General features: G+C 45.5%; 1 protein-coding gene across 1 annotated transcript in view; it reads right to left on the bottom strand.

The window, feature by feature from the left end:
- GABRG2 (gamma-aminobutyric acid type A receptor subunit gamma2) overlaps positions 1-15,041 on the bottom strand; it is an 84,292-nt gene extending 69,251 nt beyond the window's left edge. The window contains exon 1 of the mRNA XM_075009326.1: positions 14,935-15,041. Within this exon, the coding sequence (XP_074865427.1) occupies positions 14,935-15,041 (107 nt within the window). The remainder of the gene's footprint in view (positions 1-14,934) is intronic.
- Positions 15,042-16,434: the final 1,393 nt, after the last annotated feature.

Genomic DNA, 16,434 nt, shown 5'->3' with positions numbered 1-16,434 from the left:
CACATTTAGGGGCTACAAATGTGAGGTTTACAATAAGTAAAACTAAACAAAATTCTAAATATTAAATTATAAATTCCTTCTCTGTGTGAATTTCCTACAGTCTCCTCTTCTTTGTCTTGTGGGCAGGCAGTACTGACCAAGGAAAGGGAAGGTGGAGCCAAGATAATCAAGGAAGCTCCTTGATAAGGGAGCAAGTATCTTACTTCAGAGCATAAAAGTAATTGTTTGTAAATACGAGTCAGTTAGATCTCTCCCACTGCAATACCATTAGTAAACGTAGATGTTGACCTTGAGTCAGCTGGTTGTGACGTGTGCACCTGAGCCTACCAATCACGCCTAGAGCTGTCATAGTGTAGTGTTGCCATTCTGCCCTTCAAGACACCTCTCTCCATTGTAACAAGCCATGGATGGAATCAGCTCCAGTTGGGCACTGCTGCAAGTTCTGAGCTTACACTTGGTGTACCAACAACATCATCATATGCAGATGGTCACTGACCTAGACCACCAGCTGGAGGCCATAATTCTTCTGACCTTCTTTGTAAAACTGGTGGACACGGGCTTGTGACAGATTTGGGAAGGGAAGAAAAAGATTAGGTAAAAAAGATAGTCTAATAGTTCTCTCATCTATCTCTCTATCTATCTCGGGGAGTGTGTATCTCTTTGTGCTTCTGTGAGTCTGATTGTTCGAGAACTCCTAAGCTGTAAGGACTAGGGCCATCAAATTTCATATGCAGCTTCCTTTTATCCTAACTTAAACCAAAGTCAGGGTTTGGCTGTGCCTGGAAAATGGAAAGTGATAGGAATGGTGCTGGAAAGGGAGGAGACAGAGGGAGGAGGAGAAGAAAGGGAGGGGCACAGAGAGCGGCCAGCAGCGCTGGGGCTGTGCCATCTTGCCTGCCATAAAAACCCAGTAAGTAGGTCTCCTGCCCACAAATTCTGAGGCTGTCCCACCACTGGACAGCCTATAGACAATGGGGAGCTGGGGGGTGGGGCTACTGGAGAGGGATCAGCCCTCAAACACCCTACATACCATGGGAGAGGGCACTGGAGGCTGGGAACAGCCCCTGGAAATTTTCCCCACGTAGTCTGCAAGCCATGGGTTGAGGGATTGCTGAACAGGGGCAATTGGAGAGGAGGGCAACTCCTGGAGCCTCCCCAACAGACTGCAGATAATGGGAGAACAACTGGAGGGGAGCAGGCAAAGAATCCTGCTCACCTGGAGAGCCTGCAGGCCACAGGGGCCACTGGAAGGTGGATGGTCCCCAGATCCTGGCTTCCATAAGACAGCATGCAGGCTGCAGAGGGGTAGGTGGATGGGGTGGGGAGGCAGCCACTGGAACCTGGATTCTCGTCAGACAGCCTGCACATGTTGTACAGGGCCACTGGAAGAGGGTAACTCCCCCCCGAGTCTGGCCCTTCTCAGGCAGCCTACAGACTTCTCAGGAGGGGGGTAACTTCTGTATGGCGGCAATGACAAGAGCCTTGCCTCCACCTCAACAGCCTACAGGCTGTGGGGGGAGGGGAGATTCTGATGCGGGGGGCAGCCCTCAGACCATGCCCCTACATAACATGTAAGAGCACTGGAGACTGGGGCAGCCCCCCAGAGCTGGTCATCCCCCAGACTGCACCACCAAGCAGTCTGCATGGTGAAGGGGCTTCTGGAGACCAGGGCTAGCCCCCAAAATGTTGCTATCCCCTGACTACCTGAAGGGTGGGGGAGAAGGGCAGCTGGAGAGCACTGCCCCCTCAACAGGCTGTGGGATGGAGGCCACTCTCCCAAACAAAGCCCCCTAAAGCAGCTGCAGGCTGGGGGAGCACAGGCAGGCTGGGGAAACAGCAACACGCTGGGGCTGCGCCCCCCCAACAAAGACATCCTGCAGGTGGCTACAGCGCAGCTCGAGGCCTGGCCCAGACCCCAGGTCCCACCTGACAAGGGTGCAGCCCTGGCTCTCCCACTCCCTGGAGGAGTCACTGGCCAGGAAGCACTGCCCGAGTCCTCTGAGAGGAACAAGAGCAGCATCACCCTTGCTGTCACGGGCAGCCCCAGTGAACCCTCCCTCACCTCTCAGCCCTCTTTCTGAGCTTCCTGTCCTAACTTCAGCACCTCCCACCTGCCTTGACTTCTGCACACCTACTCCCAGCCTTCAGTCTCCCCTTGCCTTGGACCCTGACATCTCCCAAACCTCTGCTTAATCCAACTGCTCCCTGACACTGCTGAACCCTCACTCCAGCCTCTACTTGTCTTCATCTCTGAAAAATACTGTCATTGATAAAAAGCACATCCATTTTCCCATTTGTTTTCAAACATTACTTCATGAAAGACTCAAGCAAAACTGCGTACATCTGTGAGTGGATTAAGAAGTGTGGCAAAAGATAGCAAAGGAGGAAATTGGAAAAAGGGGCAAGATTAGAGCAAAAAGGTGAGAAGAGAATGAACAATTGCCTCCCACCAGCACCAACATTTCCTTCAGACCTAGATGTTCTTTTTGCTCTCTTTTGCTGCACTACTGCAAGTTACCACACACAGGAAGGGATTTAGACCTTTATCATCCCTTTCTCTTTTGTAGGTCACACGACTAAAGACATCCCAAAAGTGAATTAACCTCTCTTTTCATGATGATAACCAACAGAAGTATAATAATGGAAATAGCTTATGCTTACTTTGACTTAGACACTTTGACGTATCTCTTTGTTAGATATTTTCAGCGTAATGATTTGGTAAAATGATCCTTACTTCTTAGTACAGATTTTTTAGTGTATATAAAAACTGAAATAATTACGTCCTTCTCTCTCTCTCCCTCTCTCTCTCTCTCTCTCTCTCTCTTTCTCTCTCTCCCTTATTGATTGCAGAATTTTAAAAGGAACATTCTGTTAAAGGACTGATAAACTGGGAATGCAATTTAGTAGTTAATCCTCAATCTGTCAGGGTGCACAGACAGCCGTTTATTTCTGAAAATATCTTGATGCAGATTGACAAAAGCCTCATATGACCAGAACATGCTTTTTATGTCACAAAAACAAACAAACAAACAAAAACAAAAAAAACACTGAATCATTATTGAGGAAGAATATTTGTTATTTTCTACTGATTCCTACTGATTTTCTACTGATTCCATTGCACTATTTCAGAGGGGTTATTTGGGTCCGCATGAGATGTCATTTAGAATGTGTTTCCCTCCATAGTTTTATGATACCATTTTTTTTTTCTGTAAAGCATGGATTATTCATCAAGGGTAAGGAGATAAATGGTTCATTCAGCGAATTGCCCAGCTTTCAACTCAAAGATTTATACTGAAAACAAGATGATGTCCAATAAAAAAAAATCACAACTTTATATACTATTAGCAATTTCATTAGAACCCACATAAGGCAAGCATAAAAATTACGTCTTCACCCTCCAATATTCATTTCAAATGTTCCCGATTGTCCTTGTCATTCTTAATATGTTACTTCTCCCTTGCTTGTGTAATAATAGACTTAATTGCATATTTTCATATATTAAATAGATTATAATTCCTTATGTCCAAACTAAAGTATATGCCTAACTATGTCCAAATATCCTTTGCTGTCACTTGGGAAATGTAAATCACATAGAAAAAACTTCGGCAAACAGCCCCTATAAAATATGTCGTAAATCTGATAATCACCTATGATTTTGTGAGGCATGTTAATTTCTATTATACTTGTCCCATTTCTATTATGCTTGTCCTTGTTTCTTACTTGATTTGATCTTGGGAAATTTACAAGTCTGTTTATTTATTTGGTACATTTTAAAAGACAGTCATGGATACGGAGATGCTCTTTTCTTATGCTTTCTGATATATAATTAACAGTCATCTATTTTTACTACACTCCCAAGTTATAAACTCTAGTGACAAATGATTTACAACCTACCAACAGTTCTTCTGTTCTCTTTGTATGTAGCCAGTTACAATATGTGCATTTCTGTGAGCAGAGATACTGCAAAATCTGGACCTCAAATATTGTCTTTTCTCTATGGCTACATCTACATGAGTTTTTTCCCCAGCAAAACTGGGCTTTTGTTAGGAAAACCCAAGGAGCAGCTACACACAAGATGTGCTTTGTCAACAGTGTGTTGACAAAGCTTGGCACATCCACCAGCAGTGCTGTACCTCTCCACATTCATGTATAATACCTTTGTTGACGAAAGTACCATGCAGGTGCTTTGGGTCCCCTTTTGTCGACAAATGGGTCCTCCATGGCAGCAGCTGGCTGGAGCTGGGTGGCATCCTCTCCAACACGAGTGGGGCTCTATGGTCCTTGTCATCAGCTGCTTTTAAAGGCACAGGCAGTCCCAGAAACCCCGTGGCAGGAATCTAGGGGCATGGCTGCTGGCTGGCAGCACCATACCCCAGCAGCCACACTCTGACAAAATCTCCATCACTGGAGATATTTAAGAAGAGGTTAGATAGATGGCTTTCAGGGATGGTCTAGAAAGTGCTTGGTCCTGCCAAGAGGGCAGGGGGCTGGACTCGATGGCCTCTCGAGGTCCCTTCCAGTCCTACTCTTCTATGATTCTATGAAAATGTCCAAGGCTGCTGGACCCTCATCATTGCCTGGGAGTCGAGCCCCTGCTGTGCAACGACCTTGGCATGAGTGTCTCCAGACCTGTTCAGGGGACCCTCTGGTGACTACCCCATGGGTTGCACATACCAGGATGGGGGCGCAGATGGGGCATGTTGTGGGCCTCTCCAGAAAGGCTTGGGAAGTAACCCAAATCATGGGCTGGGCACATTGCCCATGTACATTGCAGTGTGTCCCCCCCAGACCCTGTGGACGGCCCATGGACAAGGGTGCCATCCCACTGCCAGCACCACTGGAGACCACATGAGCCCCAGGGACCTGGGGGGTGAAGACTGCCTGCCCCAGCCATGTCTGGGAGCAGGTTGGCTGCACATTTGATGACCCAACCCCAGACACACCAGGGACCATGGACCCCTCACTGATGGGCATGCCCACAGCCAACAGGCAGCACTCACTGCGTGGACAGTGCCAATGGCTGCATGTGTGTGTGCACCATGGGGATGGCCAGGTTGTGCCCAGCTTTCCAGCCACCTACGCAGGGACCTCTCCATGGCTGGACACACCCCTTGGGCTGCTAGCCCATCAGGTAACAGGGAAGGTGCAGCAGTCAGCCTGGTCCCTGTGATACCACAGGGTCCCCAGGCAGCAGAACTTGCCATGCAGAAGGCACAGGTGCATGCACACAGGACAGCTCCACCCCCGAGCTCAGGTGGTCACAGGGAGGTGGGGGCTCAGGTGCCATGCTGTGGGAAGGACTCACTGTCTCCCCTTCTCTCCTTACAGCTGCACTGTGCAAGGGCCAGGCCAACTCCACCACCCAGCCAAGCAGCCCCAGGGAGGAGCTGGAGCTGGGCAACCCAGGAACAGCACCATGGAGAGAGGGCACCCCAGCACCACAAGGGCATGTCCATGGCTTGAGACTCCATTGCCGACCAGACAATGATGGCCAATGGGCAGTGGTATCTGCTATCTGGTGGCAAAATGAAATTGCCAAGCAGTGGCTGAGGTGGGAGGAGGAGTGATACAGGGACTGGGCACCAGCCTCGGACCAGTGGCTGACCCAGCTTGACCTCCTCCTTGACATCTTGGAGGTGAGGGTGGCCTGGACCACCATGTCCACAGTCCCTGTTGCTCCCCTTCCCACTGCTGCTATTGCTCCCCCCTGCCTCTGCTCCCCCTGCCCCATCTCTGTTCCCACCACCCTTGTCCCTGCTCCCCTGGAGCCCATGCCCCAGCTGTTGCTGCAGGCTGTGCAACAGTGGGCACTGGCCATGGCTGGTGCCTCTGCCTCCCAAGTCTTCCTGCCCATTCCCTGCTCCACACATCAAGTGTGACCCCACCGAACCCTGCCCACTCCTTCCGATGCTCCTGACCTCATCCCAGCCCCAACAGTGACTCCAACCCCTGGGCGTGAGGGATTCCTGTGGTGAGCATGGCTTGTGGTCCTCCATGGACTAATCCCCCCAGCTCCCTCTCCCAAATGAGATGCCCCTACCCCCGATCCCATGTCCACCCCCATATATAGTGAAGTAGTACAGTATAAATAGCTGTTTTTCAAATCTTTGTCATATACACATTTATATGTCATTAAGTAAAGGGTTTCTGGAGCACCCCCCATTCCCCCTTATTGGGTGAGGACCAGTGGAGAGTGGGTGAGGGAAGGGGTCCCAATTGGGAGGGGGTAGGGCTGTGGGCTCAGGGCACCCCTGATGGTACCATGGCGGGTCATTGCGGGACCACAGGCAAAGCTGTCCTGTAGGGCCTCCTGGGTGTGCACCCCATCCCTGTGTGCTTGGTGGCTGGGAGCTGCACCTGGCTGCTCATGGGCACCTCCATCATCCACTTCCCACCCCTCTAGGAAGTCCTCCCACTTCCACTCCAGCAGCAATTCCACTCTCCCCTATCCAGCCACAACAGGAGGCACTGGAACCTTCCTTTCAAGCACCCAATGAAACACTCCACTGGGTTCCATGCCATGGACACAGCGCATGCACACAGGACATGACAGCCCCATAGGACCGGGGTGAGGCAGGCATTAAACAGTTTCTGCTTGGGGTCCAGATGCCCAGCATAGGGCCTCGTGAGCCATGGCATGAGTGGGAAGGCCTCATCCCCACACTATGCACAAGGGCATGTCCACATCCCCGATGGCCAGCTCCCAGGGGGAGAATGAAGGTTCCCGTTGCCATCCTCAGACGCAGACTGGCATTCTGGAACACCCTGGCATCATGGGTGCAACCTGATCACCTAACATAGACATCCAGGAACTGTCTGCACTAGTCCTTCAGGGCCTGCATGACGATGGAGTGATAGCCCTTGCAGTTGATGTTGTGTCCAGCACTTTGGTCCAGGGCCCAGGTGGAGATGTTTGTCCCATCCAGTGCCCTGAAACACTTGGGGAAGCTGAGGGCATTGCAGCCACCACAAGGGAGTCTACGCTGGTGATGTGGAAAAGCCTCCAGGGCAGGATCATGTTGGTGGCCTGCACCACCTGTGAAGAAAGGAGACCAGACACACATGAGACTGGGGGGATAGTGCACTTGGGCCCCAGCAAGCTCTACAGCCTCCTCTCCCTTCCCCTTTCCACCTCTTCCCCTTCCCCTCCACTCTCTCCTCTCCCCCTCCCGCTTCATCCTCTCCCCTCCCCTCTCCCATAAACCCCTCCCCCATTCAGGGCCTGCAGCCTGAGGGTGTCTTACCTGCATATGTACGGCCACAACAGTGGAACTCCCAATGCCAAATTGGTGGCCCATGGAGCAGTGGCTTTTGAGGATGGCCAGCTTCCACAGGGCAATGGCAACCAGCTTCTGAAGGGGGAGGGTGGGCCACACATTGGTGTTCTTTCATTGGAGGGCAGGGGTGAGCCAGGTGCACAGATTGAGAAACATATCCGTGTGCATCTGTAAGTTCTGTATCCACTGGTGGTCTTTCCATTGCCCCATGACCAGGCAATCCACCAGTCAGAGCTGGTGGGGTACTTCCAGACCCACCTGAGCTCCCAAGTGGGCAGGGGCAGCCAGGGCCCTGGCACACCATGGGCATGCTCTGTGTACCACCTCTTGGGGTAATTTCCCCAGATGTGGTGGAAGACAACCATCAGCAACAGGTGCAGATTCAGCAGCAGCTGGTCCTTGGTCCATGACAAGCCCAGGTGCTGCTCTGGCATGGCAGTGGTTTGGCAAGTACTTAGTCTCTCACAAACAACAACAGAGTCCTTCACCAGCTTTGCTTTCCTTGGAGGAGCTAGGCAATCCTCAGCATGGGCAGGGAGCATGTGTCAGGGGCAGGGGAAGGCGGGAGGGCCCTTTAAGGGCATGTAGGGCCAGTGGTCCTCCAGGCATGCTTGCCTTCTGGGGTTTCCAGGTCAGTTCTGTCAACAAAGTGGCCAGAGCATTTGGCTGCTATCTGTGGACAGTGCAAATCAAAAGATAGATCCACTTTTATATATAAAGATGCAATCTGTTGAGAGAAGTTTTGCAGGGAAATCACTTCTGCAAACACTTCTGTTGATGGATACTTCCCATGTAGATGTAGACTATATGACTCCTATTTCTATATCTTCAGAATCAGTCAACAACACAGTCGTCTTTTATAGCTAGACAGATAATCACTCTGCCTTCAAAAGAAAAGGTTGCACTTACAGATTTAATATCTTACTGCTTACTACAGTGTTCTGAACAGTCAACAATATTTTCTCATTTTCACAGAAAAAAAGAACCTCCAATTTTGACTGATTCTATTTCGATTTGAGCACTAAATCTGAGGCAAGTTACTTTTGGACATCACTGGTGAAATCTTGGGCCTAACAGAGTCAAGGACAAAGCTCCTATTCACTTTAAAATCAAATTCAAAATCTGTCCCATTAACATTAAACTCCTGTGTGTGACTTTTTAAATGTGTCTAAGAACTGATCTAGCATAGCATGAAAACACACTTAACTGAGACTCACTGACATATGAGACATATAAGTATGTAATAATACCAATAATCTCTTATATAGAAATAGTCATCCATAGATTTCAAAGAGTTTTACGAAGAAGGTCAATATCATTGTTCCCATTTTACAAATGGGGAGAATGAAGTACTTAGTTGGGAAAGTGAGTTGCCCAATGATACTCCCAGCAAGTCAGCAGACCAGTGGCAGAATTAGGAATATAACTCAAGTTTCCTGACTTAATTGCTTGCTGGAGCATGTACTTAGTTACATTTAGATTCACATGCACAAATCGTAACTTACTCCAACTATGCAAATCTTATATCATATCTGAATTTTACCAGGGAGATAGCTGTATTAGTCTGTAATCTATCAAAACAAAAAAGTAGTCATGTAGCACTTTAAAGACTAACAAAATAATTTATTAGGTGATGAGCTTTCATGGGACAGTCCCACTTCTTCATATCTACAGCCCCACCAGAACAGACCCAATATATAAAGCACATGTTTATAATCTTGATCTTTATCTTTATCTTCTTTATCATTTAGACCCATGGTAAAAAGACTAGAAGAATTCCACAGAGACTTTAACAATCTACACCCCACCATCAACTTCAGTCTTGATCACTCCACACAAGAGATACATTTCCTGGAAATGACAGTACCAATTGCTGATGGCCAGATTAATAGCACTCTGAACCAGAAACCTACTGACTGTTACTCTTACCTACGTGCTTCTAGCTTCCATCCTGCACACACCACATGATCCATCCTTTACAGTCAAGCCCTGAGATACAATCGCATCTCCTCTGATCCTACTGACAGAGGCCGAAAATGACAAGATCTCTACCAAACATTCATAAACTTGAATTACCCACCGGGAGAAGTAAAAAAAACAAATTGACAGGGCCAGACAGACACCCGGTAAATAGTAAAAAAGTAATAAAAAAAAGTAAAAAAGTGAAGTCCAGTATTTCACTAACAACCAGTACTCTGATGCAGTGTATTTGGACAACTTCGACTGACAAAGTGGTTTTTATCCACAAGAGCTTATGCCCAGATAAATTCATTAGTTTTTAGGGTGCCACAGGACTCCTCATTATTTTAACCAATACTCTGAGGTTTGTTGACTTGAACAATTTCTACAACAACTAAGAGCAGTGGAAGAATTTAAACACTGCTCATAAACAATTTGCATACAGAAAAAAGGATCCAAATTACCGAGCAATGTTTCAGATGGGTAGCCGTGTTAGTCTGTTTCAGCAAAAACAATGAAGAGTCCTGTGGCAGCTTAAAGACTAACACATTTATGTGGGCATAAACTACTGTGGGCTGAAACCCACTTCATCAGATGCAAGAAGTAGAAATTCCATTCCAGTTTAGCAGGATAATATAATATAATATAATATAATATTAGAGCCTGTCTGTCTGCCTGGTGATGCGATATTTGTTCAAGAACTCCTTTTAAGCTGTAAGAGCTGCAACCACAAAATTTGGCATGCAGCTTTGTCTTAGCCTAATGTAAACCAAGGTCAGGGTTTGTTTCTGCCTGGAAAGTGGGAAATGCCTGAAACCCCAGGATTTCTCAGAACATGGACAGGGAAGGGACAGAAGAGGAGGGAAGTGAAAGCGGGAGTCATAGGCAAGAGGGACTTGATAGTAAGAGTGGCCATTGGTGGCAGCAACAAGAGAGGCCAGCAGGGCTTGGGCTCTGCCATCTTGTATGCCCCAAAGACATAGCTCTCCTGCCGCAAACCCAGAACCTGCCCCCATCCTCTTGGAGACCCTGTAGGCCACAGAAGGAGCTGCTAGAGATTGGGGGACAAGTCTCAGACAGTGTGTGGGCTACAGGAGGGGTTGAACCCAGAACCTTGCCCCACCCAGGCAGTCTCCAGGCCACAGTGGCAGCCCTGGCCCCATGGACGGAGTTGCTACCATAGCAATGTCACCCCGGTAACCCTTCACTTCTCAAAACCCCTGTCCTGAGACTCCTTCCCTAACTTCTGTACGTCCCACCTGCACCCCCAACCCCTGCGTTGAGACTCCATGAAGCCTCTTCCCCAAGCCACCCACCCTTACCCCTCCTCACCCCTGAACTCTGACTCCAGACTTCATTTTTCTTCAGTTTTGAAAAATGCTATAATCAAAAACTGCATATACATTTTTCATTTATTTTCAAAAGTACTATTTCAGTTAAAGAGACGAGCAATGTTCTGCACAGCTGCTAGTTTATCTATCTATCTGTCAGTGGTTCTCAAACTTTTTGGCCATGACCCATTCCACTCAATGCAAACCTTTCTACAGACCACCAGCCTACCACCCATGATGACAAAATGCATTTGCTTATGTCTAAATACTTGAAATACCGAATTATTCAAGTTAGGCTACTGGAGCATAAAAACATAAATAGACAGCAATAATGTAAGGGGATGTACACTTCTAGCCTATTGTGTACATCATATTAGTTTACCAAACTTCATTTTAAACAGAGTAAAACATTAATGTTAGGCTCAAAAGGTTTCCACATCATCTTTATTTGTGGCAGGGATGAGGAACCTTTTTTTGGGCTTGGGGTGTCACAAAATAATTAGTTGGGGTCACACAAAGGTGAGAAGCAAAAAAAATAACACCACTCCTTCCTGATGTGTCCTGTGCCTGAGGCACCTCACTCCCCTTGTATTACAATGGTGGCGGGGTAGAGGCAGACAGGAAGGTGGAGGGGGAGAGACGACTGAGGTTCAGGTCTTCCTGTAGGCCAGATAACAGAAATCAGGAATCAGTTCTTCCAATAAACCCCATTGTCCGCATATCTACTTAAGTGACACTGTATGAGGAGCTAACCATATCATCCAAGCAATCAGAAGCTAGTTACCTTGCACATTTACTAATATGCCATATGCCATCATGTACCAGCAATGCCCCTCTCTCACGAACTTTGGCTAAACTGGACTATATATGCGCAAATAAATAAATGGACACAAAACAGACATCAAGAATGGTAACTTTCGAAAATCAGCAGGAGAGCTCTTCAATCTTTCTTGACATTCAGGAGCAGACTTGAAAGTTGCCATGCATCAGCGAACTTATTTGAAGACAGTAGCCAAAGTAATTAGATGTACAATGGCTTTCAGCTGCAAAAAATTTAATTAAACATTTGTGCTCACCAGTAAGGGGTCTCTCTGGAACAAATATGTAAATATTGTAGGAGCGTCACATATTGGCCGTGTCTACACTAGCCCCAAACTTCGAAATGGCCACGCAAATGGCCATTTCGAAGTTTACTAATGAAGTGCTGAAATGCATATTCAGCGCCTCATTAGCATGCGGGTGGCCACGGCACTTCGAAATTGATGTGGCTCGCCGCTGCGCGGCTCGTCCTGACCGGGCTCCTTTTCAAAAGGACCCCGCCTACTTCGAAGTCCCCTTATTCCCATGAGCTGATGGGAATAAGGGGACTTCGAAGTAGGCGGGGTCCTTTTGAAAAGGAGCCTGGTCGGGACGAGCCGCGCAGCGGCGAGCCGCCTCAATTTCGAAGTGCCGTGGCCACTGAATATGCATTTCAGCGCTTCGTTAGTAAACTTCGGGGCTAGTGTAGATGTAGCCATTGTCATGCGTTAATTCACTGAACTTTCTAGGGCAGAAGTGCAGTTAATTTTGGTGACTGTAGCAGTTGTATTTAACATCAGTTATTAGCATTTTTATAAAAGCCCCAAATCTGTGTGACATATGAACACTGGGCTTGTTTCTTATCTTACTTTTATTGTTGGAAACTAAGTATTAGTTATTTAAGTCAATGGAGTTCCACTGTTGTGAAATAGGTATAAATGAGAGGACAAACTGAATATGCAATACAATTATGAAGGTCTTGAAATCGCATGCAAACATACCTTAACACTTCAGTTTGCACAAGTTATAAAAAATTTTCAGAAAAACCCTAAACTAATACCTGTTGTGAAATTATGGTGATAAAGTACTCTAGCATTGTAACAGCACATTTGTTTTGAGACTATGAATACACTCCTTGCACTGTTGAAGTTAATGGAGCTGGAATGTCATCCAGTAACTTGAACTTACTTTATTATTCTGAAAGTCCATCTTAAAACTTTTAAATACCCACAAAGTGAAACAAGTGAAATTTAACACAAGTTGTCTGATGCAGGTATTTGCATTGATAGGCAGCCACAGCTATATCTGGTATATACTTTATTTTGGGACAGATCTTGCAAACACTTACACATACTAAACTTTTAAGTCCCACTGAAGTAAATAAACTTGCTGATGAGATTTACATTCAGAATTTATTTAAATTCTTAGCTCAACTGATCTATAATCTCCAAGTGGTTCAATATTTCAAAACAGCTACATTAAGTAATAACAGATTAAAAATATGTCTGAGTATTTTTGTCATTAGAGTCTCAGAAAAAATACTTAGACCTTCACACACATCTTGTTATGAATAACTGGTACTCAGGACGATGTCTTCACATACTGTCAAGGCATGGTTTAATATAAACATTGTCCCCACAATAAGAGTAGAAATTGAATTCCATGTAAAAGTTACTCTTTTGTGCTGATAGATTTTAAGGAAGTGATAATCAGATTTATCAGATTTATTTGAAAATCAGATTTTCAAATAATAATGTACATATCAAAGTTAAGATGTCTGTGCTATTTACTTTCTAGAATATGAGGTGAGTGAGGTGACAGAAGGACTATATTGAATATCAATTTGTTATTAGCAAAACACATCACTTTTTGGTGAGTCTTCAGATGTAATTTTAAATAATGAAGACACATCTCAAAGAGTTTTATTTAGGTTTTTGAAAGTTCACTATGAAATTCCCCATCAATAGCAGGTGTCCAGAAAATTAACCAGCAAGAGCAAATGAATAGGAAAATTAGAGTTAAAACTAACTGTCATTTTATTTTACTTGAAGACAGGTAACTCTATGTGCATGTAAACTGTGCTCATTTGCCAGGAAAGAAGAAGAAATACACACTTATAAGGATATAAACAGAGACATAGCCACTTCAAAGGAAGGCCTCTATATTTATATGAGGTATTATTATTATTATTATTATTATTATTATTTTATATGCTGTAAAGCTTTGTTTTCCATCACATTAGTCATGGTCATAGTAAAATATCCCTTAATAAATCATTACACAACCATCCTACAAAGAAACAAAATTGCTTTTCGTCTATGAACACATCATGCTTTACATCACCTCTGCTCTATTTCGCGTTATTTTACATTGCACCTGGGATGGTGTGAAGCTCAGTCTTACAGCAAATAACTGGTTCCCTACACAGTCAAAACCAACGGCTTTTTTGCCTAGAAAACTGCAACCACTGCAACTGCTCCATCTAATTTCTTTCAATATGGCAGTACGCAGAGGAGTGAAAAGAGAAAGTGCATGTGAAAAAGCAGAACATCTGCTTTTCAGTGTTATAGAGGGGAAGGAGTACTCCTTGCATTAATACTTGAAACAAAGGAGCCCTTGTGTGATTATGGGAAGTAGTCGATCATGAATGGCCAGGTACTTTACAAAGCAATAATACTTTGTCACTTAACCCGATAAATGCACAGTCCACAATTTTTAAGGAATGTCTGGTTCAGCATAATGCTTTGCAGTGCAGTAATATTAATTCCCTTTATATCTCCCCTACACACATATTCTCTTTTTAACCTCTATTACTAAGATATTTGTTTTCTGTTTCCATTTTCGTATGCAACACACACATACACACACAAAGCAAGCATATGTCTTCTGTACAGTGCATGACAGTATCTATGGGTGAGGAATACACCCGTTAACACCAGTGTAAACATTTGCCTAACATGTTTGCCTCTGTGGATAACATATACCCTGACATTACATCCCTATGCTGATTGCCTGGGCTCCAAGTACCATCAATAACAGAAATGCAGATCTCCCCAGGCTTCCTCAAGCCACAGAGGTTTACATACTAAAGTGGATCTCTGTCCTCGGTCCGGGCTCCTTGCACTGGTTTTGTTACCCTGGTACTGAAGAAATATAAATACAGTCTTGGAGATGTACAAGCCCATTCACAGCCATTATGTGACTGCTTAGGAGGAAGCAAAGATCAATGCAATGGTATGCTGCCCACATAGCATGGCTATATTATAACTCCATGTACTGTAGCAAACCTTAAACCAAAGGGAAAAGGATTCATTAACATAGCATTAACATCTGACATGAAAATCAGGTGTATATCACCCTTCTTTTAGCTTGTCCATTCTTCTCGCAACAAGAATTGTAAAACCAATAAAACACAGGAAGATCCCATCAGTGAAGGAGCTAGATGGAGGCAATGCTGTTATCTAAACTGCCAGCATTCTAACAACAACTCTGTGCATTTGCAAACAATATCTTCATCCTTCCCACTCCCTCCCTCAACCCCACCAAACAAGAAGAAAAGTGCGTCTTACCACTGGATGAGGGAGAGAAGAACAAGTGCCCACACCATCATTTTAGGAGAAAATGCAGGATTCGAGAGTGCGGTACTCCCCAGGCTTGTTGAATTTGGAGGACTCATCTCTTTTTTCTTCCCTCCCCTTTCCCTTTTCCTCTGGGCTGCAGATGTAGCTGTCCCTTTCCTTTTCTCTGTTTATTTTACTGGTGGTTCCCCCCACCCCTACCAGGTCCTGTCAGAAGGATGATACATTACACCCTTCTGCAGGAATTAATATTCAGGGGAGGCATAAATTAGATATGCACAAGCCTTTTGCAGCTACAATTAAAAAAAAGAAAACCCAGTCAGCTTAGGCAGCAGCTTCCAAATCTAGAAAAAATAATACAACTGGAAGAAAACGTGAGGAAAGGGAGAACACACACAACAAAAGCAGTCAAGGTAAGGAGAAACACACTCACACACAAACACATACTCACACAGACATGGGTACACAGGCAACACAATCCATCAGCACAGGAGAAAGGGAAAAAAGGGGTGAAGGGGGGAGAATAAAGCAATGGAGCTTCTGCCTGAATGCAGAATAACTCTGAGGTCAAAGTGGAAATGATGCACACTGCTGCAGCACAGATTAACACATGCGTGATGTCAGCCGAGGTGCTTTTTAACCTTTGATTATACTTATGCAGGCATTCTGGGTTTTCATTTTGGAAGCAAGAAGGATCTGGCAAGTACAGAGAGGAAGGTTGAAAGAATAAGCCTCCCCTTCGATGCCGAGCTTCCTCATTGTTTTCAACAGCCTGCAAATCGTGATTGCAGTGGGTGAAAAATAGATAGGCTAGAGTGGGGGAGTGAAAGGGGGAGGGATGGTTGTTGCTAAGTAACTCGAGGAATGGGGAAGGCAGCATTGGTGGAGTTGCTGTGAATGAGGTGGTTCAGCTTGTGATAGGATTAGGGAGAATTCACAAAGATCGGCCTACCCTCCTCTTAATAAAATCAGTCTAGTCAGATTCAGGAAATGTATTAAAACAAGGCTAAATAGATAGGGTGAAGAACACTGTGTGTAAAAGCTGGACTTGGCCAGATCCTTCTGATTTGTGTCCCCAACCTCCCAAATTCCATTGCCAAAAGAGATGATAAATCAAGAGATGTTGGGGGCTGAAGGTGCCTGGCTGTGAAGGAGAAGAGGGGAATTGGGTTAGAGTGGGGGGCTAGGGTGCCTGGCTCTAAGGGAGGGCATCTCTCTCTCTCTCTCTCTCTCTATCTAATCAAGAGAAAAAATATATAATAAATAGCTTTTAGCACTCTATCCAAGGCTCTTCATACCTAACTGGCTGGCCAACCCATGCCTAAATAGATCCCGATTCTAGGTGCTCTTACTGCATACACGGTAATAACAAAATCGAGATTATTCAATTTCTTTAAGGAAGAAAATGTTCCTTGTGAAGCAAAAATCTTCTGGATTTCCATGTGCACCAGCTAAAATACTTGGATCTAGCTTCTGGATCCTACTGGAAAT

Source organism: Carettochelys insculpta, chromosome 15, assembly GCF_033958435.1.
Source record: "Carettochelys insculpta isolate YL-2023 chromosome 15, ASM3395843v1, whole genome shotgun sequence".
Classification (NCBI taxonomy): domain Eukaryota; kingdom Metazoa; phylum Chordata; order Testudines; family Carettochelyidae; genus Carettochelys; species Carettochelys insculpta.
Note: the sequence above shows the minus strand (reverse complement) of the source record. Positions and strands in the feature narration are given on the sequence as shown.